The following is a 24,292-nucleotide window of genomic DNA, read 5'->3' on the forward strand; positions in this document are numbered from 1 at the left end:
CCAGTGACAGTCTTCTCATTAGCATGTGATAAAATGCTCCTATCACTCTGGAGATTCCAAGGGTCTTAGAAACTCTTGTGTCAGGAACCAGGGACTTAGTCCAAATATTATAACAAAAAATGCTCCTGTTATTCCTATTATTCAGGAAATTACAAGGGTTTTAGGAACTCTGTGTCAGGAACTGAGGGCAGAGACCAAATATATATTTCTTATCACAGTAGTGTTATCTCACTTAGTGTTAGTTTACGTTTCCCCTGAGTTGAGTTCCTTTCACATGTTCATACATTCATTGGCTATTGGCTCTCATATTCTGTGAAGTTGCTGTTCAAATCTCTTGCCCATTTTCCTTTTTGGTTGCCAGATATTATTACTGTTGTTGTTGTTGATTGCAGGATTGTTTAGGTGATTCAAAATATTGTCCCTCACTCTGTGGCTTACTTTGTACTTTCTTATTGGTGTCTTGATGAACTTAATACAGTAAAATTTATAAATCTTTCCTTTACGCTTTTGGTCTCTTGTTTATAAAGTATTTTCCTACTGTAGGTCATGAAAATATTCTCCTATCTTATCTTCTAGAAGCTTCAGGGTTCTGTATTTCACATTTAAGCTTGCAGTCCATCTGGAGCTGTTTTTTCTGAATCATATGTAATTGAGTTCAAGGTCCATTTTCACCTGCCCCCACGCCCAGCAACCCCCTATTGGGATAGCCAATATTCTCAACAACATTTATTGTAAAGTTATGCTTTGCCTAAGGTTCGGAAGTGTCATCTTAGTCATTCAGGAATCTATATATGTACAGTCTTGATTTTATCCCATTATTTTATTTGTCTATCCTTTCATTTATATGATATTGTCTCAATTACTGTCACATCAGGGAAATTATCAATGTCTTGTAGAGTAAGTTCTCGCACCATGAACTTCTTCAAGACTACCCTCACTATTCTTAGTCCATTGCCTTTCCATTGATTTCCATTTTGGAATCAGGCTAGTCCACTGCATTTTAATATATTTTCTAGAATCAGCTTGCGAATTCCATAACAACAACAACAAAACAAATACACACACATAAACATCAACATACACTTAATATGATAAATACACACATAAACCAAATTTAAAAACTGATTGGGGTTTTACTCCGATAGCCCTGAATCTATAGAATTGTTTGAAGAAAATTGACATCGTTATATTAGCAAATCTTTATACTCATTGACATGGTATGTCTCTCCATTTAATTTGGTCTTCTTTAATGTCTTGTGGTAATGTTTTACAGATTTCTGTAGTTTTTTTTTTTGTTTGTTTATTTGTTTTTGCTTTTCCAACTGTATTTAGAAAAACAAATCCAGGTCCCAGTGCCCCCATGCCCTCCCCAACCCCAGCCATAATTTAAATAACTTAGAGACAGAGTTGGGGCCGGGGTGGGCGGGTGGGGGGGGGTAGGGGGAGTGGGTGGGACAGAGAGGGGGGAGGCGTGTGCTTCTTGGTTATGGGACCCTTGCCCCCTCCCAGGCCCCCAGGGGCCATGGGGTCGGCAGTGGAGGCCTCAGCCAGCCTGTGCCCGGAGGGATCTCTGTGAGCTGTACTACTTCTCCTAATTCTCCAAGAGCAGGAGGCCAGCCTCCTTGCCGAGGGTGGACTCCGGGTCAGGGTGGATTGGCAGGCCCTCAATGGTCAGCAGCACATGCCGGATGCCCAGCTGGTGTCCAGTTCCTCTTGAGCATGTTGACGCAGGTCTCACCGTTGGCGTCCACCTTCGGATGGAAGATCTTGGTCAACGAGTACCCTTGGGTGGGGAGGCAGGACGGTCCTTCCCCAACAGGAGTTTCATATGGAATAGGCCTCCAGCGCCGGGGTCTGCTTGGGGTTCTCGATGGTGACTTGCAGGTCTGTGAGGTCCTCCTCGTTGGAAAAGACCTTGATGCCGTCAGGTGGGTCAGCTGTCAGCGTCATCACCTCCTGTACACCAAATGGATGATGGAGGATGGGGGCAGGTTCCCCACCTTGGAGTTCATGACTGCCACTGGCAAGGGAAGGGTCTCCTGGCCCCCTTCCTGAGCTGGGGGCGGTCCCCAATTGCTGCCACTGCGGCCCCAGGGGCCCCAGCTCCCCTCCCCCCTGCCTCAACCCCCATGCACTGCACCTGCAGCTCCTCCTGCCCCAGGTGCTGGTCTTTTTTTTTAAATTTTTTTTCCATTTCAAAAGAAATCTATTTATGATTTTTTTATTACACATAGAGGCTTTGGTCATCTGGACCAAAAAAATTATTTTTTAAAAAAGGTTTTTTAGGTCTTTGTTTTTCAAGGCAAATGACCACTTAGTAGATGTTTGGTTTTGTCCTCAAATCCCAGTCAGGTCTACTACCCTGATGAACTAGAAAGGACTTTGTGGGCCCTCATGATGCCTTCTCTGTTCTCCAGCCTCTCAAAGCTCTTTGTAGATCGTCTCTTTGATGTGATACTCTGAAACCCCTGTAATCTGGGGGGGTATTAGTTGGTCAAGTGTACTCCCGTCATTCCCTATTCCAGCTTCCTTGTCATTCAGGGTCACCTGTCAGGTTACACAATATACACAGGACAATCTGCCACAAAACACAGCTCTCCTCTTTTGCCTCACAGAAGAATTAAAGTTCCAAAATATATGCAGACCCATCTTCCATCTCCAACCATCCTCTGGTTCTTTCCAGTCTTTCCAAAGCAGTCTCACCCCTACATTCTTGTTTTTTTAAAAAATATATTTATTTACTTATTTGGCTGCACTCGGTCTTAGTCACAGCATGCAGGCTCTTCATTGCAGCGCACGGGCTTCTCTTTAGTTGTGGCACACTGGCTCCAGAGCTCTCAGGTTCAGTAGTTGTGGCACACGGGGCTCTAGAGCATGCAGGCTTAGCTGCCCCGAGGCATGTGGGATCTTAGTTCCCCACCCAGGGATCACACCCATGTCCCATGCATTGGAAGGGGGATTCTTAACCACTGGACCACCAGGGAAGTCCCTCACCCCTATATTCTTGATCAGCTGCATCCAAGTGGTGCCTTCTACTGCACCTCTAAAGTGGGGAGATTCTGACCCCAAGTCTTCAAATGTTCCAAGGTTCCAGAAAACAATGCTGTCACATGGGTAACAGCAAGTGTTGGGACTTGCCCAACATTTAAAAAACACAGCAAAGGAACAAAATAAACCTGACCACTAAAGCAACTTTTGATTTAGCCCCATATCCCTTATTTGAGTATTTCTCAAACAAAACTTGTTTTTCAAGAACCAAATATATTTGACAATCTAAACCTCTATGGAGGTCACCAACCACTGACCCTAAGGGAGATTGTTACATGGGGGTTAAAAAACATACAAAACAAAACAGAGAAAATGACAAGCTGTTTTAGTTTCCCCGAGATGTCGGCCCATTCTTATCAGTTGACCAGAGTCCATTAGCAGTGAACTGGAGACCCTCGTTCAGGACGCTTCACTTTTCTCCATCCGCCAGACCAGCTCGACCAACATCTCTGCCACCTTTTCAATCTCCTTGGCCTTCTCGCACAATTCTGATACTCTGTTGTCAGCCTCCCCACCGGGACGTCCATTCAAGGCGCCGTCCTCTGAGGCCTCCACCTGTGTTTTTATCCGGATGAGCAGAAGGTCCATCTCCCACAGTTTGCCCCTGGTCCTCAGACACATGCTCCCGGCTTTTCGGGTGAGCTCCGTGATGTCCTCCAGCATCTGGTTGATACCCGGGAGCAGGAACTGCTCCAAATCCACCTCCGGCTCCAGCGTGTCCACCTCCTCCAGAGCTTCCACCTCGCCCAGGTCCAAGGGCCAGATTTTTCCTGCCACTGCTTCAGACCCACAGTCCCCTGGAGATGGCTGATCAACAGTTACTGCTCCAGTCGAAGTGAACCACACTCCTGGTCAACAGTATTCTGGAATTATCTTCTAAAAATTTATCTTTACGCCTCTCACTTCCCAACTGCTCTGGGAAGAAACGCCTCGCACGCAAACAGCGGAGCCTTCAATTCGCGGGTCTTTGCTGCCCTTTCATGACACTGCTGGTCCTGTGTATCTTGTGTTAGATTTGATATTTGGTAATTGGATGTTTTCAGTTTTGTTATAAATGGTATCGTTTAAAAATCTTATTTTCTAGCTGTTTATTCCTGATATAAAGAAATGTGTTTGTGTGTATCTGAAGCTTCTAGAAGATAATAGGAGACATGCCTTCATGACCTGGGATAGGAGAAGAAATGCGTTTGTGTATTTTAAATAGCAACTGTGTTGAACTCTCTTGTTAATGCTAAATACCTGTAATTCTTTTGGAATTTCTTTCTTACCCCCGCTAGCTTTACTGAAATATAATTGACATAAAACATTGTGTAAATTTAAGGTGTACAAATGTGATGATTTTCTATATATATATAATATATAAATATATATATATATAAATGACTAGCACAATAAGGTTAGTTAACATAACCATTACCTCACATAGTTACAATCTTTGTGTTGTGTTGAGAACTCTTAAGATCGACTCTCTTAGCTGCTCTCAAATATGCAGTACAATCTTATTAACTGAAGTGACCATGTAGATTATAATCTCAGAATTTATTCATCTTATAAATGACCACCTTCACTCATCCCTCACCCTACCCCTTGGCAACCACCAATCTATTATGTTTCTATGAATTTGGTTTTTCTAGATTCCATATGTAAGTGAGATCATACAGTATTTGTCTTTCTCTGCCTGACTTAGTTTACTTAGCATAATGCCTTCAGGGTTCATACATATTGTTGCAAGTGGCAGGATTTTCTTCTTTTTTATGACCGAATTATATATCTATCTCACGTTTTTTAATTTATTCATACTTTCATGGACACCTAGGTTGTTTCCATGTCTTGGCTATTGCAAATAATGCTTTAATGAAATAGGGGGTGAAGATATCTCTTTATTTTAAAATTATTTACATTATTTATTTAATTGAATTATAATTAACATACAATATTATATTAGTTTCAGGTAAAATAGATAACTAATAAGAACCTACTGTATAGCACAGGGAACTCAATACTCTGCAGGTATTTCTTTGAGACAGTGATTTAATTTCCTTCAGATATATACTCAGAAGTAGAATTTGCTAGATCATATGGTAGTTCTATTTTTGTGTGTGTGTGTGTGTGTGTGTATGTTTATGTGTGTGGAACCTCCATACTGTTTTCCACAGTGGCTGTACCATTTTACATTCCTTCTTCAGAATTTCTATGAACATATACACACATATCATCTGTGAATAATGAAAGTATTATTTCTTCCTCTCCAATCTCTTCCTCCTTCTCCAATTTTCTTTCTCTCTTTTTCCTTCTCTCTCTCTCTCTCTTTTTTCTGTAATAGCTATGCTCCCTTTCTGTACTGTCTGGAACCTTCAGTTCATTATTAAATGGGAGTGGTGATAGCAGACATACTTGTCTTGTTCCAGGTAAGAGAGCTTTCACCGTTTCATCACTAAGCTTAATGCTTGCTGTGTATTATCTTGTTGATACTGTTTTTGAAATAAAGAAATTACCTTCTCTTTCTAGTTTGCTAAGAGTCTTTATTATAAATAGTGAATTTTATCACAATATTTTCTCCATTTATTAAGATAGTCATATGATTTTTCTCTTATTCCATTAATGTGATAAATTATATTGCTTGATTTTTAACTGTTCAATCAATTTTGTATTCCTGAAATAAACCCAAATTTTTATATTTTGCTAAATTTTATTTGTTAATATTTTATTTGGATTTTTTTCAATCTGTTCTGGGTGACATTGGCTTGGAATTTTTCTTTCTCAGGATGTTTTTGTCATGTTTTGATATCAAGGTTATTAAGCTCCCTCAAATATGATGGGAAATAGTCCCTCGTTTACTGTTCTCTAGAAAAGTCGGTTTAAGTGTTTGGTAGAATTCACCAGCAAAGCCATCTGGACCTGTTGTTATTCTCTGTGGAAAGGAATTACATTAACAATCTAGTTTCTTTGATAGTTGTAAAACAACTTAGGCTTTCTATTCTTCTGTTTATTTGGTAACTTGTGTTTTTGTCCATGTCATCTGAATTTTTAAGTTTATTGGCATGAAGCTTTTCATAATATCCTTTTATGATCATTTTAATGTCTGTATGATCTAGTGCAGGAGTCAGCAAAATGAAAACTCTCTGGCCAAATCTGACCCATGGCCTGTTTTTGTTTGGCTCAGCAAGCTAAGAATAATTTTTACATTTTTAAATGTTGTTAAAAACAAAATGAAACAAAACAGAACAAAACAAAACAACAAGCATACACACAAGAATATGTGACAGAGTCCTTAAGCCCTGTTCTTACCTTTATATTCCCTTCATTTTATTTATTTTTAAAAATTTTATTGAAGTATAGTTGATTTACTATGTTGTGTTAATTTCTGCTGTACAGCAAAGTGATTCAGCTATACATACATATTCTTTTTCATATTTGTTTTCATTATGGTTTATCACAGGATACTGAATATATTTCCCTGTGCTATACAATAGGAACTTTTTGTTTATCCATTCTGTATATAATAGTTTGCATCTGCTAATCCCAAATTTCCAATCCTTCCCTTCCCTATCCCCCTCACCCTTGGCGATCACAAGTCTGTTCTCTATATCTGTGAGTCTGTTTCTGTTTCGTAGATATGTTCATTTGTGTTGTATTTTAGACTCCATGTGTAAGTGATATAATATGGTATTTGTCTTTCTCTTTCTGACTTACTTTGCTTCGTATGATAATGTCTAGGTTCATCTGTGTTTCTGTAAATACCATTATTTCCTTCTTTTTTATGGCTGAGTAATAAATACACACACACACACACACCATATCTTCATTATCCATTCACCTGGATAATATCCATTGATGGACACTTAGGTTGTTTCCACGTCTTGGCTATTGTAAATAGCGCTGCTAGGGTGCATGTATCTTTTCAAATTATAGTTTTGTTTGGATATATACCCAGGACTGGGATTTCTGGATCATATGGCAACTCTATTTTTAGTTTTCTGAGGAACCTCCATACTGTTTTTCATAGGGGCTGCATCAATTTGTATTCCCACCAACAGTGTAGGAGGGTTTCCTTTTCTCCACATCCCCTCCAGCTTTTGTTATTTGTAGACGTTTTACTGATGGCCATTCTGACTGGTGTGAGGTGGTACCTCATTGTAGTTTTGATTTGCATTTCTGTAATAATTAGTGATGATGAGCATCTTTTTATGTTCCTAATGGCCATCTGTATGTCTTCTTTGGAGAAATGTCTATTTAGGTCTTCTGCCCATTTTTTGATTGGGTTTTTGTTGTTGTTATTGAGTTGTAAGAGTTGTTTGTACATTTTGGAGATTAAGCTCTTATCAGTCACATCATTTGCAAATATATTCTCTCAGTCTGTAGGTTGTCTTTTCATTTTGTTTATGTTTTCCTCTGCTGCAAAAACAAAAGCTTATAAGTTTTATTAGGTCCCATCTGCTTATTTTTGCTTTTATTTCTATTGTCTTGGGAGACTGACATAAGAAAACATTGGTATGATTATGTCAGAGAATGTTTTGTATATGTTCTTTTCTAGGAGTTTTATGGTGTCCTGTCACATATTTAAGTCTTTAAGCCATTTTGAGTTAATTTTGTGTATGGCGTGAGGGTGTGTTTTAACTTTATTGCTTTGCATGCAGCTGTCTGCTTTCCTTCATTTTAAATTATTTTATTTAATTTCCTATTCTCAGCTATCTTCGTGAGAGGACAATTTTTGTAAATAATCCATGTGCATTGGAAAAGGTCAGGTGTGCTATAATATTTGATTCTTCTATATCCTTCCTGAATTCTTGTCTCCTTATTCTAATAAGTTAATGAAAGTTGTGTAAAAAACTTTTTCTTTTATTGTGGATTTGAATATTTACCCTTGTAGCTCGGATCAAATTTTGCTCTACATATTTTGAGGTGATGTTATTAGATTATAAGAATAATAAAGGAATACTATCAACAACTTTATGCCCACACATTTGATAACCTGGATGAAGTTGGCCAATTCCCTGAGAGACACAATTTGCTGAAACTCACACAAGAAGAAATAGACTATCTGAATAGGCCTGAATCTATTAAAGAAATTGAATTAATTACCCTCTAAACAGTAAGCACCAAGTCCAGATGGGTTCATTGGTAAATTCAACCAAACATTTTAGGAAGAAATTTTACCAGTTCTCTACAATGTGTTCCAGAAGATATGAACAGAGGAAAGACTTTATAATTTATTCTGTAAAGTCAGCATTACCCTAATACCAAAGCAAACAAAGACATTGTAAGAAAAGAAAACTATGGACCTATATCTCTCATGAACATAGATGTAAAAATCATAAACAAAATAGCAGCAAATCAAATCCAGCAATGTATAAAAAGAATTATACACCCTGACCAAGTGCAATTTATCCCAGGTATGCAAGGCTGGTTCAACATTTAAAAATCAATTAATATAATTCATCACATCAACAGGTTAAAATAGAAAAATCACATGATCTTATCATAGATGCAGAAAAAAGCTTTTGATAAAATCCAAAACTCATTTATAATAAAAACTCTCTTTTAATAGATGGGAACTTTCCCAACTTGATAAAGGACATCTACGAAAACCCTATAGCTAACATCATATTTAATAGAAACTTGAAGCTTTCACAGTAAAATCAAGTACAAGGCAAGGATGTCCCCTCTCATGACTCACATTCAATATTATACTGGAAGCTATAGCTAATGCAACAGCTCATGAACAGGAAATAAAAGGTATATAAACTGAGAAAAGGGAAATAAAACTGTCTTTGTTCAAGGATGACATGGTCATCTATATAGAGCATCCAAAAGAATTGATAAAAAAAAATTCCTGGAACTTGTAAGTGATTATGTTGCAGGATACAACGTTAATATACAAAAGTCAATTATTTTCCTATATACCAGCAATGAATAAATGGAACTTGAATTAAAAAACACAATACCATTTACATTAGCACCCCCAAAATAAATTACTTAGGTACAAAATAACAAAATATGTACAAGATTTACATGAGAAAATGTACAAAGCTCTGATTAACAAAATCGAAAAAGAACTAAAGAAATGGAGAAGTATTCCATGTTCATGGATAGGAAGACTCAATATTAAGACGTCATTTCTTCCCAAATTGATACAGAGATTCAACAATACCAAACAATATACCATCAAGTTATATTTTGGACATCAACAAACTGATTCTAAAGGTTATATGCAGAGACAAAAGACCCCAAATAGCCAACACAATATCGAAGGAGAAGAACAGTTAAGGGACTGACACTACCTGACTTCAAAACGTATACAGAGCTACAGTAATCAAGATGGTGTGGTATTGGTGAAAGAATAGACAAATTGATCAATGGAACAGAATAAAGAGACCAAAAATAGACCCATAAATACAGTCAACTGACCTTTGATAAAGGAGAAAAAGCAATACAATGGAGCAAAAATAATCTTACCAACAAATGGCAACGGAACAACTGGACAGCCACATGCAAAAAATGAAACTAGAGATGATCTTTCACCTTTAACAAAAATTAACTCAAAAGGGATCAGAGACCTAAATGTATTATAAAACATAAAACTATAAAACTAGTAGAGGAGATTGGCTGAACATGGTGGAGTAGAGGACATACACTCACTCCCTCTTGTGAGAGCACCAGAACCACAACTAACTGCTGAACAATCATCGACAGCAAGACACTGGAACTCACCAAAAAAGGTATCCCACATCCAAAGACAAAGGAGAAGCTGCAATGAGACAGTATGAGGGGCACAATCACAATAAAATAAAATTCCATAAATGCTAGGTGGGTGACTCACAAACTGAAGAACACTTATACCACAGAAGTCCACCCACTGGAGTGAAGGTTCTGAGTCCCACGTTAGGCTTCCCAACCTGGGGGTCTGGCAATGAGAGGAGGAACTCCAAGAGAATCAGACTTTGAAGGCTAGCGGGATTTGATTGCAGGACTTCAACAAGACTGGGGGTAACAGAGAATCCACACTTGGAAGGCACACACAAAGAAGTGTGAGAATTGGGACCCAGGGGAAGGAGCGGTGACCCCATAGGACACTGAACCAGACCTACCTGCTACTGTCAGGGGGGCTCCTGGAGAGGCAGGGAGTGGCTGTGGCTCACCATGAGAAAAGGACACTGGCAGAAGAAGATCTGGGAAGTACTCCTTGGCATGAGCCCTGCCAGAGACTGCCATTAGCTGCACCAAAGAGCCCAGGTAGGCTCCACTGTTGGGTCGCCACAGGCTAAACCACCAACAGGGAGGGAACCCAGCCCCACCCATCAGCAGACAAGTGGATTAAAGTTTTACTGAGCTCTGCCCACCAGAGCAAAACCCAGCTCTACCCACCACCAGTCCCTCGCATCAGGAAACTTGCACAAGTCTCTTAGATAGCCTCACCCACCAGAGGGCAGAGAGCAGAAGCAAGAAGAACTACAATCTTGCAGCCTGTGGAACAAAAACCACATTCACAGAAAGACAGACAAGATGAAAAGGCAGAGGGCTTTGTACCAGATGAAGGAACAAGATAAAACCCCAGAAAAACAACTAAATGAAGTGGAGAAAGGAAACCTTCCAAATAAAGAATTCAGAATAATGATAGTGAATATTATCCAGGACCTCGGAAAAAGAAAGGAGACAAAGATGGAGAAGATGCAAAAAATGTTTAACAAAGACCTGGAAGAATTAAAGAACAAACACTGAGAATTAAAGAACAAACAGAGATGAACAATACAATAACTGAAATGAAAACTACACTAGGAGGAATCAATAGCAGAATAACTGAGGAAGAAGAACAGATAAGTGACCTGGAAGACAGAATGGTGGAATTCACTGTTGTGGAACAGAAAAAGAAAAAAAGAATGAAAAGAAATGAAGACAGCCTAAGAGACTTCTGGGACAACATTAAATGCAACAGTATTTGTGTTATTAGGGTCCCAGAAGGAGAGGAGAGAGAGAGGACCCGAGAAAATATTTGAAGAAATTATAGTCGAAAACTTCCCCTAACATGGGAAAGGAAATAGCCACCCAAGTCCAGGAAGTGCAGAGAGTTCAAGGCAGGATAAACCCAAGGAGAAACACACTGAGACACATAGTAATCAAACTGACAAAAATCAAAGAAAAAGAAAAATTGTTAAAAGCAACAAGGGAAAAACAACAAATAACATACAAGGGAACTCCCATAAGGTTAACAGCTGATTTCTCAGCAGAAACTCTAAAGGCTGGAAGGCAGTGGCATGATATATTTAACATGATGAAAGGGAAGAACGTACAACCAAGATTACTCTACCTGGCAAGGATCTCATTCAGATTCGATGGAGATATCAAAAGCTCTACAGACAAGCACAAGCTAAGAGAATTCAGCACCACCAAACCAGCTCTACAACAAATGCTAAAGGAACTTCTCTAACTGGGAAACACAAGAGAAGAAAAGGACCTACAAAAACAAACCCATGACAATTAAAAAAGTGGTAACAGGAACATACATATCAATAACAACTTTAAACGTGAATGGATTAAATGCTCCCACCAAAAGACACAGGCTTGCTGAATGGATACAAAAACAAGACTATTATACATGCTGTCTACAAGAAACCCACTTCAGACCTAGGGACACATTCAGACTGAAAGTGACAGGTTGGAAAATGATATTCCATGAAAATGGAAATCACAAGAAAGCTGGAGTAGCAATACTCATATCAGACAAAATAGACTTAAAATAAAGAATGTTACAAGTGACAAGGAAGGACACAACATAATGATCAAGGGATCAATACAAGAAGAAGATATAACAATTATAAATATATATGCACCCAACATAGGAACACCTCAATACATAAGGCAACTGCTAACAGCTATAAAAGAGGAAATTGACAATATCACAATAATAGTGGGGGACTTTAACACCTCACGCCAATGGATAGATCATCCAAACAGAAAACTAATAAGAAAAAACAAGCTTTAAAAGACACAATAGGCCAGATATATTTAATTGATATTTATAGGACATTCCATCCAAAAAAGCAGATTACACTTTCTTCTCAAGTGCACATGGAACATTCTCCAGGATAGATCACATCGTGGGTCACAAATCAAGCCTCAGTAAATTTAACAAAATTGAAATCATATCAAGCACCTTTTTTGACCACAATACCATGAGATTAGAAATCAATTAGAGGGGAAAAAATGTAAAAAACACAAACACATGGAGGGTAAACAATATGTTACTAAATAACCAAGAGATCACTAAAGAAATCAAACAGGAAATCAAAAAATCCTAGAGACAAGTTACAAGGAAAACATAATGATCCAAAATCTATGGGATGCAGCAAAAGCAGTTCTAAGAGGGAAGTTTATAGCTATACAAGCCTACCTCAAGAAACAAGAAAAATCTCAAATAAAAAATCTAACCTTACACCTAAAGGAACTAGAGAAAGAAGAACAAACAAAATGCAAAGTTAGTAGAAGGAAAGAAATCATAAAGATCAGAGAAGAAATAAATGAAATAGAAACAAAGAAAACAATAGCAAAGATCAATAAAACTAAAACCTGGTTCTTTGAGAAGATAAACAAAATTGATAAACCATTAGCCAGACTCATCAAGAAAAAGAGGGAGAGGACTCAAATCAATAAAATTAGAAATGAAAAAGGAGAAGTTACAACAGACACTGCGGAAATACAAAGCAGTCTCCTAAGAGACTACTACAAGCAGCTCTATGCCAACAAAATGGACAAAATGGACGAAATGGACAAATTCTTAGAAAGGTATAACCTTCCAAGACTGAACCAGGAAGAAACAGAAAATATGAACAGACCAATTACAAGTAAGGAAATTGAAACTGTGATTAAAAATCTTCCAACAAACAAAAGTCCAGGCCAGATGGCTTCACAGGTGAATTCTATCAAGCACTTAGAGAAAAGCTAATACCCATCCTTCTCAAACTCTTCCAAAATGTAACAGAGGGAGGAACACTCCCAAACTCATTCTATGAGGCCACCATCACCCTGATACCAAAACCAGACAAAGATACTACACAAAAAAGAAAATTACAGACCAATATCACGGATGAATATAGATGCAAAAATTCTCAACAAAATACTAGCAAACAGAATATAATAACACATAAAAAGGATCATACACCATGATCAAGTGTGATTTATCCCAGGGATGCAAGAATTCTTCAATATATGCAAATCCATCAATGTGATACACCATATTAACAAACTGAAGAAGAAAAACCATATGATCATCTCAGTTGATGCAGAAAAAGCTTTCAACAAAATTCAACGCCCATTTACGATAAAAACTCTCCCAAAAGTGGGCATAGAGGGACCCTACCTCAACATAATAAAGGCCATATATGACAAACCCACAGCAAACATCATTCTCAATGGTGAAAAACTGAAAGCATTTCCTCTAAGATCAGGAACGAGACAAGGATGTCCACTCTCGCCACTATTATTCAACATAGTTTTGGAAGTCCTAGCCATGGCAATCAGAGAAGAAAAAGAAATAAAAGGAATACAAATTGGAAAAGAAGAAGTAAAACCGTCACTGTTTGCAGATGACATGATACTATACATAGAGAATCCTAAAGATGCCACCAGAAAACTACTAGAGCTAATCAATGAATTTGGTAAAGTTGCAGGATACAATATTAATGCACAGAAATCTCTTGCATTCCTATACACTAATGATGAAATATCTGAAAGAGAAATTAAGGAAACAGTCCCATTTTCCATGGCAACAAAAAGAATAAAATACCTAGGAATAAACCTACCTACGGAGACAAAAGACCTGTATGCAGAAATCTATGACACTGATGAAAGTAATTAAAGATGATACCAAAAGATGGAGAGGTATACCATGTTCTTGGATTGGAAGAATCAATATTGTGAAAATGACTATGCTACTCAAAGCAATCTACAGATTCAATACAATCCCTATCAAATTACCAATGGCATTTTTTACAGATGTAGAACAAAAAATCCTAAAATTTGTATGGAGACAGAAGAGACCCTGAATAGCCAAAGCAGTCTTGAGGGAAAAAAGTGGAGCTGGAGGAATCAGACTCCCTGACTTCAGACTATACTACAAAGCTACAGTAATCAAGACAATATGGTACCTGCACAAAACCAGAAATATAGATCAATGGAACAGGATAGAAAGCCCAGAGATAAACCCACACACCTATGGTCAACTAATTATTAGAGAAATGCAAATCAAAACTACAATGAGGTATTACCTCACACCAGTCAGAATGGGCATCATCAGAAAATCTACAAACAACAAATGCTGGAGAGGGTGTGGAGAAATGGGAACCCTCTTGCACCGTTGGTGGGAATGTAAATTGATACAGCCATTATGGAGAACAGTATGGAGGTTCCTTAAAAAATGAAAAATAGAATTACCATATGACCCAGCAATCCCACTACTGGGCATATACCCAAAAGAAACCATAATTCAAAAAGACACATGCACCCCAGTGTTCACTGCAGCACTATTTACAATAGCCAGGTCATTGAAGCAAACAAAACGCCCATCGACAGACAAATGTATAAAAAAGATGTGGTACATATATACAATGGAATATTACTCAGCCATAAAAAGGAACGAAATTGGGTCATTTGTAGAGACGTGGATGGATCTAGAGACTGTCATACAGAGTGAAGTAAGTCAGAAAGAGAAAAACAAATATTGTATATTAATGCATATACATGGAACCTTGAAAAATGGTACAGATGAACCGGTTTGCAGGGCAGAAATTGAGACACAGAAGTAGAAAACAAACGTATGGACACCAAGGGGGGAAAGAGACTGGGGGGTGGCATGGTGTGATGAACTGGGAGATTGCGATTGACATGTATACACTAATATGTATAAAATTGATGACTAACAAGAACCTGCTGTATAAAAAATAAATAAAATAAAATTCAAAAAACATACGAATAGAAGATAACATCGAGAAAACCTAGATAACCTTGGGTATGTGATGAATTTTTAGATACCCATAGGAATGATCCATTAAAGAAATGATTGATAAGCTAGACTTCATTAAAATTAAAAATTCTTCCCTGCAAAAGGCACTGTCAAGAGAATGAGAAGACAAGCCACAGAGTGGGAGAAAATACCTGCAAACACATTTGATAAAGGACTATTATCCAAAACATACAAAGAACTTTTAAAAGTCAAAAATGAGAAAACAAACAACCAGATTAAAAAATAGGCAAAAGGCTGAACAGAGACCTCACCAAAGAAGGTATACAGATGGCAAATAAGCAGATGATAAGATGTTTTAGATCATATGTTATTAGGGAACTGCAAATTAAAACAACAGTGAGTTAGACTACCAAGCTATTAGAACAGCCAAAATCCAAAACACTGATAACACCAATTGCTGACAAAGATGTGGAAAAACAGGAACTCTTGTTGATTGCTGGTGGGAATGCAAAATGGTACAAACACTTTGGAGCAATTTTGTGTTTTTTTACAAAACTAAACATATTTTACCATGTGATCCAGCAATTGCACTCCTTGGTATTACCCAAAGGAGTGGGAAATATATGTCCACAAAAAACCTGCACATGAATGTTTATAGCAGCTTTATTCAAAATTGCCCAAACTTGGAAGCAACCGAGATGTCCTTCAGTAGCTGAATGCATAAAAAAAACTCTGGTACATCCTGACAGTGGAGCATTATCCAGAACTAAAAAGAAAGTAGCTATCAAGCCATGAAAAGACACGGAGGAAACTTAAATGTGTATTACTGAGTGAAAGAAGCCAGTCTTAAATTATATGGTTCCAAGTGTATAACATCCTGGAAAAGGCAAAACTATGGGGACAGTAAAATCAGTGATCAGCAATGAGTGTTTGCTGGGATTGGCGAAGTGGGTAGGGATGAACAGGCTGATTACAGAGGATATTTAGTGCAGTGAAAATACTCTATTATGATACCAGAGTGAAGGATACGTGTCATTATACATTTGTCCAAACCCACAGAATGTGCACCGCAGAGTGAACTGTAATGTAAACTGTGGACTTTGGGTGCTTATGATGTGTCAGTGTAGGTCCATCAGTTGTAACAAATGGCCCACTCTGGTGGAGGATGTGGATAATGGGGGAGGCCGTGCATGTGTGGGGACAGGGGTTTTATGGGAAATCACTGTACCTTCCCCTCAATTTCGCTGTAAAGCTATAACTGCTCTAAAAGAGCAGTTTTCTTAATTAAAAAAAAAAAAAGAGTTGGGAGGAGGAGGAATTGGAAGAAGGTGGTCCGAACCCACGCCCCCTGCGCTGGAAGCTCAGAGTCCTAACCACTGGACAACCAGGGAAGTCCCTCATTCCAAATTTTTGAATGTCATTTTTCTTACCTAAATTCAAGCTGTTCACAATCGTAAGCAGTAAGAAAGACTTTGATTTAAAGCTTTAGACATCTTTTCATACTTTTACCCAAAATAAATGATCTTAACCATTTACTCTTAAAGATTCAGTTTTAAAAATTATTCTACCAGCTCATTTCATTTTTTCTCAAGAAACAAGGGAAGTAGATTTTTATAAACAAAAATGAGTACTTGTTTATTACCCCTATGTGAAAATATTCATGTTGGGTGTTCCTTTATTTTCTTCTGAATGGTGGTGACCTTTGAGATAAAAATAACTGATGGAAAGACAAAGTGAAAGTCTTGCCTCAGAACTGGCTCACAGCCAGAGCTCTGTATGTGCTAAGTTGTACCTTGAAGCGTGGCTGCAGTGTGATTCTGGTTTGGTGGCTGGAGACGCCAGGTTAAGATTCAGGACCCATTCAGCTGTGGCAGAGCTGCAGAGGGACTTACTCAACAACACCAGGTTTGAAGCCAGTGAAAGGAGGGTATGATGGGAGGGGTAGCAGGGGAGGGCCCCAATGGCCTTATACAGACGCTCATCTAATGGACAAAAAGCTGCTCTGAACTTTAGACCATTCTTGACTCCTACCTCCACCAAACAGCCACCAAATCCACAGAAACCATACCTGCAATGATTTGTTGGAGACTGAACTGTTCATTTTGATTTCCCTGAACAGGACGCCACCTTGCATCCTTCCATCTGTTGATACTAAACGTTCAGAAAAAGGCACGTCCCAGCTGGGATGGGGCCCTGATGTCCTTATCTGACAGGAGAGGTATCTATTACGTGACTGGTTCTATGCCTTGCTCAACAACTTACATGTAGTGAGGCCATAGACAAATTGCTTTATCTGTGTCTGCTCTTTTCTGTATCTGTAATCTGAAAATAATAGAGTTACCTTACACACTTTAGTGACACACTTGTGAAGATAAATGGAGGCTGAAACGTAATGTGTCTGGAAAGTCCAAAGAGCTCTGGAAATAAAGGCTATGTATAAATAAAAATGTATTATGAATGCCTGAATATTAATAAAAGCTTTTACATTTTACCCTCATGGCACACTACGAAGTCATAACTGTTTAATATCAAACAGATCTTTTTTTTTTCCCCTCCAAAATAACACATCTAAACTCTCTTTGTCCTTAGAAAATAACCATAAAGAAGGTAAAATTTGTCTCTGTGCTCCCAGGTTCCCCTTTTTCTTCTCATCCATGCCACCATTGCAAATGGGTTCAGGCCTTTCATGGACCTTCTACCTCCGTTAAAATACACTCTCAGCCAAGGATTTCATAAATGTATCATTTGAGGTAGAAATGACTGACAAAGCTAATATGTTACATTTTTTTAAGTATGTTTTAAACTTGAAAATGGTACACAATCTTTAGCCTAGTGGTTTAATCTAAAATGGAATTTTCAGGTTTCCATCTGAGTATCAGGTGAGGTTTTTCTGTTGTTTTTTTTTTCCCTTCTGATGGTGGTAGGGGTGAGGAAAGGAGGGAAATAACAAGTTGGAGCTTGTGAAATCTTACTACATAGGTCCAGGTATTAAACAATAACTCTAGTATTAAACACTTTCTATATCACCAACCATACTTTTACTATATCAAATGCAACCCTCACTGAAGTAAATAGTATTTGTCCTTTTTTTTTTTAAACAGATGAGAGTAGTGAAGCTTGAAGAGATTGAATAACTGAGGTCACACACCCAGAAAAGAGTCGAGTTGAGCTCAAATTTGAACGCAAGCTGGTTTGTCTCCAAAGTGTTTTTCTTACCGTGTACAATAATGAAACAAATCGTAATTTGTAGAACTGCCCTTATGATTGACTTTGGACTCACCTCCTTTTGTTTCATTCATGCTGGTCAAGCACACATCTTTTGATGCTATAGGGCTTCACATCCCTGGCTCTGTAATTCTTGCCACTGAAATAGACATGCATATATATTCAGCCTGCTCTCCGAAATAGTTACGTGGTGGTGAAATATCATCAATAGATCTATGGTAACTTCTAAATGCTCTTCAGTATTTCATCAAATTTAATGATGAATGTGTTTTCACTAAAAATCAGAAAAAAATGAATGCTGTAGTAATATGCATATGTATGACTCAATCCAAAGGCCTTTTTTTAAAAAGGCTGCGTTGGGTCTTCATTGGGGTGCATGTGCCTCTCCTTGCAGTGGCTTCTCTTGTTGCGGAGTGCAGGCTCTAGGCACACGGGCTTCAGTAGTTGTGGCTTGTGGGCTCTAGAGCGCAGGCTCAGTAGTTGTAGTGCATGGGCTTAGTTGCTCCGAGGCATGTGGGATCTTCCCGCATCAGGGCTCAAACCTGTGTCCCCTGCATTGGCAGGTGGATTCTTAACCACTGAGCCACCAGGGAAGCCCAGAGGCCTTTTCTTTATCAGCAATTTCCTTGACATATATATAGCATTTTTCCTGAATCTCTCTATTCTTACATTGTAATATATTTTTAGTTCTCTTGCTCCTTCAGTCAGTTCTGTTACTTTTTTCCTGCTCTTCTTTCTTTTAACAGAGCTTTTACATAAGAATTCTGTTATGTTTTTCTTTCCCATTACTTCTTAAGCATTTGCAATTTTCATGTCTGCTTTTATTTCTTTCCAGTATGAAACTTGATTCAGGCAATTCAGGATTGAGTTTTCTTTCATTCTCCTCGCCCCATTGCTTTTCTGTATACTTACGCTTCTTTTTCTCTCTCTCTCTGTCTCTGTCTCTCTCTCTCACACACACACACACATACACACACAAGCACTGCATTTAGTGGCAAGCTCTGTATTACCCACACTATGGTAAATCACTATCTCACAGCAATCACAATTTTTGAGTTTTTTCCCAATAATATTTATAAAAATTAGAGATAAAGACAGATATCAAAGTAAATTCTGAATAAAATTAGTGATAAATACTGAAGTTTCTCAGTAAAATTAATAACTAGTATTAAGCAAGTGGAGCCATTATCAACTTTTGTCTGGGAATGTGCAATTTTGTTTTCTTATGTGATCTTTGCTCATCCATGGGCTTCTCTCCACTCATTCACAGTTCTTTGCTCACTGTCATTTCATGACTCAGCTGCCTGTCAGCAAAAGTATTAGCTGGGGCTATTGATGACATGTCCTCTTGTCACATCCACTCACTCCATTGCCATTACTCTGATCTTTTGGCCTTTTATCCCGAACTCTCCCTAACCTAGAGAAATTTTAGAATGTTTCAGTCTTCACAATATGTCAAGATAAATACCCCTGTTTTTATCTGTTAATATCTCACTGACTCTGACCTAACATGTAGAAACAGTCTCTTACATCAATACTGGCCCCTTTTCTCTTAACGTTTGGCTCCTATTTTCCCAGAACATCCTGAGAGTATTTAAATGTGAATAATTTGTGTGTTCTATTTCCCCATGTAGCAGAGAAACATCCTATCAAATTTTCCTCTCACATGTAGTTCCACTGAAATCAGAAAGAGTTTGCAAATTACTTTTTGAAGATTCACTTTTATCTCTAGGGTAGTCTATCAGTTTCTCTAATTATGATCAATAGAAACTGAATGCTGTTAACTTAAAAGGGAATTTATTTAAGACTATGATGGCAGGGATGGGGATAGATATGGTGCTTGTGTATGTAGGGATAACAGGCAAGGAGGCTGAGAAGCTAAGCGTGGAAACAGAGGAGCAAAGAGAGCTTTAGAAGACCAGGAAGGACAGCAACGACCCCATGGCAAAAGACACCTGCTTTGCACACCTCTTCTCTTTTGCTGCCAGTGAAATGAAATCATCTCTACAATGGTTTCTTCATTCTTGCATCACACCCTCAAGATTTATAGGCCCAGGAGAGAGAACCTCGTTGGCTGAGGTTGTCACATGTCTGACCCTTGGGTCTACCAGAAAAAGGACCTGGGTCCCTTGGCCTCCAAAGCCATGCAACTGCCTTTCCACCATAGCAACATACAACAGGGGAGAGGCAGTTTCCCAAAAGAATCAGGGGAAGGTGAATGGATTGGGCAGCCAATAAAGACCAATGTCCATAAAGGAACTAATATTTTGGATTGGGTTGCTTATCAGTTGAAATGTCGTAGGGAAATTGAGTCTAAAGACAACTTTATTATATACAATGGAATATTACTCAGCCATAAAAAGAAACGAAATTGATTTATTTGTAGTGAGGTGGATGGACCTAGAGTCTGTCATACAGAGTCAAGTAAGGCAGAAAGAGAAAAACAAATGCCATATGCTAACACATATATATAGAATCTAAAAAAAAAAAAAAAAGGTTCTGAAGAACCGAGGGGCAGGACAGGAATAAAGATGCAGATGTAGAGAATGGACTTGAGGACACGGGAAGGGGGAAAGGTAAGCTGGGATGAAGAGAGAGAGTGGCATGGACATATATACACTACCAAATGTAAAATAGATAGCTAGTGGGAAGCAGCCGCATAGCACAGGGAGATCAGCTCGGTGCTTTGTGACCACCTAGAGGGATGGGATAGGGAGGGTGGGAGGGAGGGAGACACAAGAGGAAAGAGATATGGGGATATATGTATATATATAGCTGATTCACTTTGTTATAAAGCAGAAACTAACACACCATTGTAAAGCAATTATACTCCAATAGAGATGTGAAAAAAAAATAAAGACAACTTTATGAATCCATCAAATAGTATCAATTATGTACTTATTTGTCACAGGAAATAATCCTAGATAACACATATCTAAGTATATCTGTCTAATAAGAATATACAATAGCATATGCAAACAAGAAATTCCCAAATGGACACAAGAGATGATCTCTATTTTGTCATTGTTTTTGCATTATATGTAGGGCTGCTCTTGAAATGTTATAGAAAAGGAGAGAAGGAATCAATTTGAATGGTGGAAAAAGACAAGAGAGGCTACACGGGGAATAGACATGACTGTGTCAGCTTTTTACATATGTCATCAGCAGGTCTAGTTATTTGTGGAAACTTGGAATTGATTTTCAAGCCCTTTGGGAACCTGCTTTCCTTTTTTCTATTCAACTACCTTCTTCCATTCTAACAGGTGGAGTTTTCTGCACAGTGGATCAAGCATTTGAGCCACATATGTTTACTATCCACTTTCCTCTGTGGCAGCTTCTCTCCCTGTTTTATGCATGCTGCTTATGGGCTTTAGTAGTAATAAAGTTTCATTTTTCAGGAGGGAGCATCAAAAGTAAGAGAATTGTAAAACCATTCAGCATCACTCATTCTTCTTGTAATCAGCAAGGAACGGGCTGAAAGCCAAATAACGTGTATATATTTCTGAAATCCTTTTTGTTTTCCTTTTTTTTTTTTTTTGCAGATAACAAGGAAAATTGGGCTGTTTCTTGTCTAATTTGACAGGCTTACTATTGTCAGGCAGATATCTTCATTAAGTCTGTGTAGGAAGAGGGAAGAGGATCAAAGGGAAAAAGTGTTGTGCTTTCTTTCTGGTACTCTGGATAGAGGGCATATATCTTGCAGAACGATCTCTGAGTATAAGAGTGGTTTATAGTATTTTGTGTGAAATGGTAATTTTTTAGGATTAAAAACACCTGTGGCAAACATTTGTTGGGTTCTGACACTCCATTTTGTAGTCAGAATATGCAGTGTTATGACCCATTTAGGGAAGCAATAACAATTGAGACAGACTTTCATTTTTAGGTATTTAGGTCACGAAGAGAGGTATATGGCAACTAGGGGAGGTTAATCCAAGGTGGGGGAAGACTGGAAATGAGCTGGATTAACATTCCCATCTATAGTGAGGCTTGATATCAAAGATATCTACCAGTGGAATCATTTTTTGTCAGCAGTATCTATTTAATTTCAACGCTGTTCATTCTAAGTTAAGGAAATAACTAACCAAATGTGAGTCCTTTTTCTACTTAGTAGTTTTCATTTTTCTTCCTTTTTCTCCACCCCCAGTTGGAAGATCAAAATAGTCTTCCCTCTATAATTTCTTAGATTTTCTTCTTTTATAATGCCAAAAGCTTGTCAAATAGCCTTCCTCAGGATTTATTCTTGTTTTTAATTCTTTGGCCCTTTTCAAGTTATCTCACATTATTCACATTGGTCATAGAATAATTTTTTTTTTTTTTTGTAAGCAGCAAAGAATCTCAGCCACTCCCGAGGCAGCTTTCTTTCTGTAAGCAACTAGGTTACCTCAGCAGGATGGGGTTAGAAAATGGCATCACAGCAAGAAACTTACATTGTGCTAGTTAAGTGTGGGGAATGACCAGTGGTATATGAGCAGAAACTGGAGACTAAACAACAGTGGCAGCTATTCTGGACAAATTCTTGCTCTATTAATTCAGTTATGCATTGTGATAACTACTATGCATCCTTAACAGTAAACTGCAGGTGATCAAATTATGCCTTTCAATCATCATGATAATGTAGAGGGACATTGTAAATGCTATGTACTGAGTAACCAAAGAATCAGGGTTAGGAAATAGTGCTGCCAGGAAGAGCCATTTTTCTTTTCTTTCCTCTTTTTCTCTACCTTTTAAAAGTACTCATTCCTTCCCAAGCATTAGGAAAATGTCTACCATATATTTTAGCACTAGGTCTGATCCTTCTTCCCCTACTCAGCTATTACAGACCTTGAGAAATGAAGAAGAGAAAATAGCATAACACTTTGAATGTATGATCAGAGAGTATTGCCACATCTGAAATTAAATGAACTAATGTGGTAGGGATGAGGGAAGGAAGAATAGACAATGACAAGTCACTTAAAGAAAAAAGCCCATAAAATATGGAACAAAGTAAATTTAACATAAAAGTTCTCACTTAAGTTACTTCTAATAGGTCAGGAAACCGTTACCAATTTGTAGATGTCAAACAAAAGATTAAAGATAATGCAGTTACAATATTGATGCATCCAATCAACAAGAATTTATTGAATATCTACCTACCAGGTACTATTCCAGTTGTTAGGGAATCCAGCAGTGAACAAAGTTCTTGCTCTCACAGAGCTTATATTCTAGTGGTTGTGAGAACATGGAGACAATAACTAAAAAAGTAAATACACACCATGTTGGACGGTGAGTAGTAGTACAGAGAAAGGGGAGAGGAATGGGGGTATCAGTGAGGAACTAGCTATTTTCTATGGGTTTATCCGAAAGAATCTCCAGTGAGAAGATGGTATTTGAACAGAGACCTGTAGGAGGTAAGGGAGTCGTCGTTGTGGATATTTGGACAAAGAGTTTCTAGGCAGTAAGTGCAAAAATCTCTGAAGAAGGAACATGCTTACTGTGTTTGAGGAAAAGCAAGGAGATAATGTGGTTGGAACTGAGAAGTAAGAAGGAGAGTGAATGCCATGGAGCAGCTAAGCCAGTGCACCACAACTACTGAAGCCCCCATGCCTAGAGCCCATGCTCCGCAACAAGAGAAGCCACCACAGTGAGAAGCCCGTGCACCACAACGAAGAGTAGCCCCCGCTCACTGCAACTAGAGAAAGCCTGGGCACAGCAACGAAGACCCAACACAGCCAAAAAAAAGAAAAGAAAAAACCAAACCAAAAAAAAAAAATGGCGAGTGATAAGGGATAAAGTCAGATAGACAGGTGGGGCAGGCAGTTAGGATTATGTAAGTACTCCTGTAGGACTTAATGCTTTGAGAGATACTTTGCTGTATGTTGAGAATACACTGCTGAGGCTGGGGTCAGGGCAGCCATAGGGAGACCAATTATGGGGTGTCTTAGTTTGGGCTGCTATAACAAAGCACCTTAGACTGGGTCGCTTATAAATGGCTTATAACCAACAGAAGGAGGAGGGTTCTCACCAGAACCTGACCATGCTGGCCCTCTGACCTCAGATGTCCAGCCTCCTCCGACTGTCTCGTTG

At 38.4% G+C, this 24,292-nt stretch overlaps 1 protein-coding gene and 1 pseudogene across 1 annotated transcript in view; both read right to left on the minus strand.

The window, feature by feature from the left end:
• Positions 1-1,395: 1,395 nt before the first annotated feature.
• Positions 1,396-2,012, minus strand: LOC115844406 (ubiquitin-conjugating enzyme E2 S pseudogene; annotated as a pseudogene).
• A 1,435-nt stretch (positions 2,013-3,447) lies between these two features.
• Positions 3,448-24,292, minus strand: part of LOC132598034 (MORF4 family-associated protein 1-like) — a 47,651-nt gene continuing 26,806 nt past the window's right edge. The window contains exon 3 of the mRNA XM_060306988.1: positions 3,448-3,896. Coding sequence (XP_060162971.1) covers positions 3,448-3,896 — 449 coding nt within the window. The remainder of the gene's footprint in view (positions 3,897-24,292) is intronic.

Source organism: Globicephala melas, chromosome 10 (assembly GCF_963455315.2).
Source record: "Globicephala melas chromosome 10, mGloMel1.2, whole genome shotgun sequence".
In the NCBI taxonomy this organism is placed as follows: domain Eukaryota; kingdom Metazoa; phylum Chordata; class Mammalia; order Artiodactyla; family Delphinidae; genus Globicephala; species Globicephala melas.